At 54.0% G+C, this 6,045-nt stretch overlaps 1 protein-coding gene across 1 annotated transcript; it reads left to right on the top strand.

The window, feature by feature from the left end:
* Positions 1–1,421: 1,421 nt before the first annotated feature.
* On the top strand, positions 1,422–4,371 carry BZA05DRAFT_21926 (uncharacterized protein). The gene is made up of 4 exons (XM_051479695.1): positions 1,422–2,319; positions 2,418–2,550; positions 2,612–3,408; positions 3,478–4,371. Exons 1-4 carry the CDS (start codon positions 1,590–1,592, stop codon positions 4,227–4,229), a joined length of 2,412 nt encoding a protein of 803 aa, XP_051344720.1. The 5' UTR covers positions 1,422–1,589; the 3' UTR covers positions 4,230–4,371.
* Positions 4,372–6,045: the final 1,674 nt, after the last annotated feature.

Genomic DNA, 6,045 nt, shown 5'->3' on the forward strand with positions numbered 1-6,045 from the left:
AGCCATCCACCAACCACAGCCGGTCCAGCCTCTTCGTCTCCCTCCTCCTTTTCTTCTCCCCACACCCCCAAAAAAGTCCCATCGTCCAACTTCCTGTTGTTGTGTGCGCTACTCCCTGCAAGTCGCCCCGACCCGCAGCAGCGACTTCAAAGTCTACATTCGCTCCGCCTTTCCTCCTCCATCTTCTCGTTCAACCTCCTCAACCACCAACTATCAACATCACCACCACCTCCACTACCACCACCACCGCCATCAACACCACCGCCCCTCCCCGTCGTCCGTGCTCACAGCCTCTCCACACGACACACCCTCTCTCTCCTCTCCAAAACACCTCTCCCTTCCCCACCCAAAAAGAAGGTGCTTCTCTTCCGCCATCCATTCATCCAACCTCCCCCCGTCGGCCATTAGTTTGTCGCCAATTCTGCCCCCCCTCCCAACCCCCCAATTCCCCACCACCCCCCGGCAGTCTCCACCACAGACAGACGACAACACACGCCTTCTCGAATATCTGCATCTCTCGCTCTAGTACGACAGGCTCTCATCTCGGCAGCGCAGCCCGTACTCACTCAGGATCAGCGCTCAATCGACCGTCGGCACCTATCATTGGGCCAGTCCTGCTACGGGAAGAAAAAGATTTCGACTCGGTTCACCCCGGGAAGAACGCAGAGCAGGAAAGAAAAGAAGGTGTGCACTTGAACGACGATCAACGAGGAAACGACGCGAAACGACATTTAACGAACCCCGACTCACCACCCCCCCAATTGGCGCAACCAGCCATTTGGAAATCTGCAGCCAAAAAAGCCATAATAGGGTACCAGCATATCACGACGTGAAACGAAGCAACGATCAAATAGTTTTTTGTGCGGAGTCAAAAAGTTCAGAAAAGTTGCCCCCCTCATCATCGGTTTTTTTTTACTTTTCTCAACTCGGTGTCGTCTTCTGCGTCCTAGCATATTCTCGTACACAATACCCTCGACATTTGCATTCCCCTCCCCCCACCCTCCCCCCCGTTCATCAGTTCGGGTCTCGCATCTTCCCCAGAGCTAGAATTGCTTGAGTGGTGGTTCCGGTCTCTGATTTCGACGGACGTGTGATTTTCGCTGCGATTTTTTGCCCTTTCTGCTGCCTTGCAGCCGCATAAACGGCCAACTATCCGGTCGGGACGCGCCGTCAATCTCTGCATTGTGCTGCTGCAAGTAGTGTTCTCCACCCGCCATCCTCGGTCTCTGCATTTAGGACGACTTGCGGCCATCTCCCAACCGTCCGGACCTGCATCCCCTCGCAACACTACACCACTCTCTCTGTCGGAAGGCCATACTTAGACGACCCTCAATTACCAGTGGAATTGGGCGGCCCCTTCGTTGAAGAAATCTCATCGAAGTCTTTCTACATCACCCCTTCCAAACAATAAGAGAAGCACAGAAATCGATTTCTTTGCTTCCCACACCCCAACCTTCACAATAGCAGCGCTACTTCACGCGACCATCAGCAAGCTGGAGCTACCGTCCCTCGCATCGGTTCAGACACGAGCCCCCACCGACGCCTACCCGTCTTGGTCTGGCTACAACGCCCATTACGCCAAAGGGGGCATGTCCAGTGACAAGCTCCCATCTGCGTTGTTCTCACCTTTGGCTAGCCAACAACAACAACAGCAGCACCATCACGCATCTTCGCCGAGAGGACTAAGCAGTTCAATCCTTAACGGCTCGACGTACCCCAACAAGAAGGATTCCACCCAAGTCCTCCCCAGCCCCTCTCAATCACAGAACGGAGCCCCGCAGTACTCCACCTCCAACAATCAATTCGCCTACGGAAACGAAGGAACCGGCTTCATGAATACACAAAGCAATTCGTCGTACGGTGCGCTAGACTACGGCCACCAGCACCATCTCTCGCAGGGACAGCCGCCTACTCCCCAGACGGCGACCTCGGGCGGCATGGGCAGCTTTCCTCCGCAACCGTCACTGCTACAACCCACATACCACCAGCCGAGCCATGGGTTCCCGCAGTTCTTCCCAGGCTCGAATTCGCCGGCGAACCAGCCTCCGATGGGCGTGCATCCCCAACAGCCCATGCTCCCGCTGCCGCAGACCACCGCGCTGAACACAAACCACTCCCCGTTAAGCGCCGTCTCGCAAGGAGGCCCGCAAACCCCTCAATCCGCCACAACAGGTGGTTACAGCAATCATTCATTTGATGCGACCGGCCAGATCGCGCCCCCGGGAATGAAACCCCGTGTAGCGGCAACACTCTGGGAAGATGAAGGCAGCCTATGCTTTCAGGTCGAAGCTCGAGGTGTTTGTGTAGCCAGACGAGAGGGTAAGAATGACAGTCTTGATAACGATTATTATTATTATTATCATTATTTGAAAATCTTGGTCATCCCGCTAACGGTTCTGTTTCGTCGCAAAAAACAGATAATGCCATGATCAATGGCACCAAACTTCTCAACGTGGCGGGAATGACCCGTGGTAGACGTGATGGTATCCTGAAGAGCGAGAAAGTGAGACATGTCGTAAAGATCGGTCCGATGCATCTGAAGGGCGTATGGTGCGGCATTCCTCCACCAAAATCCCGATAGTCTCGTGGGCTTGGACTAATGTTTCGATAGGATTCCATTTGAGCGTGCATTGGACTTTGCGAACAAGGAGAAGATCACAGAGCTCCTATATCCGCTGTTCGTCCACAACATTGGTGCTTTCCTCTACCACCCAACAAACACCCACCGAACAAACGCGGTCATGGCTGCAGCCGAGCGTAGGAGAGCGGACAGCACCGTGTTGACCCAAAGTCAAGCCCTCAACCAAGGCCAATTGCAAAGACGGGCGACAACCGATATGATTCCCTCATCACAGGCGCCGCAGATGCACCATCAAGGCATGCATAACCCCATGCACCACCAGTCCCTTCCCCCCAATCTTTCTCAGCCTCGTCCCGAGTTGCAGAGGAGCATGTCGTTCCCCACCCCCCCTTCTAGTGCGTCGAGTGTGATGGGAGGCGGCCCGGATTCTTCGTTCTGGAGCGGGAACATGGTGCCGCAAGGAAACAATGGTCCGTTAGCCATCGACACGGTCATGAACAGTGCTCGTTCGATGCCGACAACCCCTGCGACAACCCCGCCGGGAGGCATCCAGCAGTTGCAATACCCTCCCCCACCGTCATCCTTGTATCCACCCCAGCAAGGAAACATGGGCCAGCAGAACATTGCGCAGCAGAACATGCAGAGGTTTAACCAGCCCCTACCCCAGCCGCAGTACATGAACCAGAATAGGGACCAGAACAACATGGGACCCCCGACATCAAGGGGACCGCCGCCAACCTTGTCAAGGCCGGCTTCGCGACAGGATGATGGACATGGGCATGGAAAGGAGGAAGGTGCTGAGGAGCAGAATGGATTGGCAACCGAAGGTGAGGATCACGGAGTCCAGGGAGTTCATGGAGTAGTGTCCGCCGAGAATGAAGCTGAACATCATCCAGAGGAATATACGACCCATGAGACCAATTATGCCAACGGTCACCGACCCGTCTACTACCCTCCTCTTCAAACAGAGCACACGCCGCATCTGTCGCCGGAGATGAATGGTTCCCCAGGACAGGGCCCATCCACGCCAGCACGTGCGTACGGTGCTCCGAACGCCAATGTTCCGCGCACGGTTGATGGTGCAAGTGGAGCCACTCCGCGAACCACCACCACCCCGCAGCAGCAATGGGTCCAGAACGGCAGTGGATACTCGACTCCGCCACGATCCAACTCCGCCAGTGGAAATGCCATACGCCAGCCTCCGCAAAGAAACGTCTACCAGCTCGTTGGCGGTGACACTCCTGCCGACCAGTCGGATCCCAGCGCTGCTCCCGGCGCGTCCGATGGCACTTACGCTACCCAGGCCGGACTCAGCGGTGTGCCGATGCCTTCCCAGACGCCTCCGCAGAGCTACGTTGTCAACGGAATCACCACGCCGTCGTCGTCCAACAAGCGCGTGCGCGACATGGATGATGACGAGGAGCACAACTCGCGACCGTCGAGCCGGGATCACGATGACCGAGCTGGTGCCGATGCCGATGCTGCGATTGGTGGAATGAAGAGGCGCAAGACTGTAGGCCGTGAGGGTGCACCGGCAGTTGCTCCCGCGGCCGGCATGGCAGCTGGCAGCTTCGACAGGGCAGCTGATGGTCGGCTTAACCGCACACGATCAGCCGTCAACCCGGGCAGAGTTGGAGGAAGAAGATAATATAGTTTTAGAGGAGGGAGGTGTTTTTTTTCTCTTGCTCTTTTTCTTTTCATTCGATTCCGGTACAAACTCATCGAGCCCGTCGACCTCATAGTCCTCTACGACCGGACAGATGACGGGCCCACTTCCTTCGTCCTAAACGTTTGTTCTGTGGGTTTCTTTCGACGTTCATTTTGTTTTCACTGGGTTGAAACAAAACGGTGGGCCACGTCTGCTTTTGGTTTTCGTCTGGTAAAAGCCATGAAGTTACGCAGCGTTTGTTTTTCTCTTTTCTTCTCAACTATTATTTTCTCTTTGCCTTTTTGTTTTTCATCAAGTCATACTTGTGCGAGATCGGGTCGGTGTTTGTCTGGGATATAGTTTGTGATTTTTTGCGCGTTTGATTGCTCCGCTTACCATATTCTTCTCTTTGTTCATCAGGGATTCTCATCTGGTTTGTTGCTCCTAGGTGTGGGGCGGTTTGGGTGGGGATCATTTGACTTGACATGCGTTTTGCCAATTGTAAGTGCTGTTTGGGGGGCGCTTTTTGGCTTCTGTGGATACTTCTTCGCGCGGGAACAACGATTTTTTCCTTTTTTTTTTCCTTTTTCTTCTTTTTTTTCCTGTTAACGTCTATACCAGGCTTGTTGTGGGGAAAAGGTGGCTGGAGATCGGGAGGTTGGGGGGAGTGACTGTGATTTGCTTTGCTTTGGGGACATGCCCGTGTCTTTTTTTTGCTTTCGAGGTCAAGTCGGATCGGGGCTTGCAGAAGAAGGGGGGAGGGTGGACGGCCTTTTCTCTTTTTTTCTTTTCTTTTCTTTTCTTTTTTCTTCATCTTTCTTTTTCCTTCTCATGATTGCGATTTTTTTCTCTCTCGTCGCATCTTAACGACTGTTATGACTACTACTACCATCAACCATCATCGATTCGATTCATCCATCCAACCAACCATTCAAATTTTCCTATTCTTTTTTCCTTTTCTCTTCTTTTTCTTCCCTTCGGTTTTTACTTTTACAATAGGTTAGTGTTTTCGTGTCTAGTGGTACGGTACGGTCACAGGTTTTTTCTTAGGGAATGTAACTACGGGGTTCGGGTTCGGCGGGGCGTAACGGGGCTGGCTGAAAAGATATGGATATGGATAGCATGGGTGGTGGGATGGGAGGAAACGGATTGGCATGGTACCGGGGGTTTAGGGGGCGGGGGATGGGGGGGCGGGGGGGATGGGGATTTTTTAGGGAGTGTGGGGGAGATGGGGAAGGGGGATGGTGGTTGGGGGGGATGGGCGGATTTGTAGGATGGAATTGGAATTAGGAGGGGGCTTATACCACTGGAGGAATTCGACGGGACTGTACGTACTTACTGGACACCAACGCTGTATGTTTGTTTGTGGAGTGGGTGCGCGGAATGGAAAAGCGAATCGTCTTCTACATCATCATCTTCATCTTCATCATCACGCTGCGATACTGGTAGTACTTTAACCACCACCACCGCTACTGTCTACAAAGGAACCACGATCGCGATATACCTAGCCATTTTTACTTCCACTGTACCGTTCGTTACCCAGAGGATGCGGATGAGGATGATGATGAGGAGATTAAATCACACACACACACAAACACATAGACAATACCGTCCGAAAAGCCCCTGATCTGCGCCCGCCGCCCGCGTGTGAGCGGCAGCAAATTGTATGCGGCGGCGGCGGCGGCGGCGGGAAGTGCACATGTTTGTGGCTGCGGCGGAGGCTTCGGTGGCTTTGTTGGCTGCGGCGGGGGGGATGCGGTGAGGGTGCATGCGGACCTGTGGACCTGCAGTGTGGCGGTCGAGTGTTGTTATATGC

This window comes from Tricharina praecox (assembly GCF_024521635.1).
Source record: "Tricharina praecox strain CBS 144465 chromosome Unknown BZA05scaffold_1, whole genome shotgun sequence".
NCBI lineage: Eukaryota > Fungi > Ascomycota > Pezizomycetes > Pezizales > Pyronemataceae > Tricharina > Tricharina praecox.

Bases quoted from the DNA above. Each gene is read 5' to 3' on its own strand.
- BZA05DRAFT_21926 (XM_051479695.1), top strand. From the start codon at position 1,590: ATGTCCAGTGACAAGCTCCCATCTGCGTTGTTCTCACCTTTGGCTAGC. The intron at 2,320-2,417 runs GTAAGAATGACA...CGCAAAAAACAG, and splicing joins TTGTGTAGCCAGACGAGAGG to ATAATGCCATGATCAATGGC. The intron at 3,409-3,477 runs GTGAGGATCACG...AACATCATCCAG, and splicing joins GAATGGATTGGCAACCGAAG to AGGAATATACGACCCATGAG.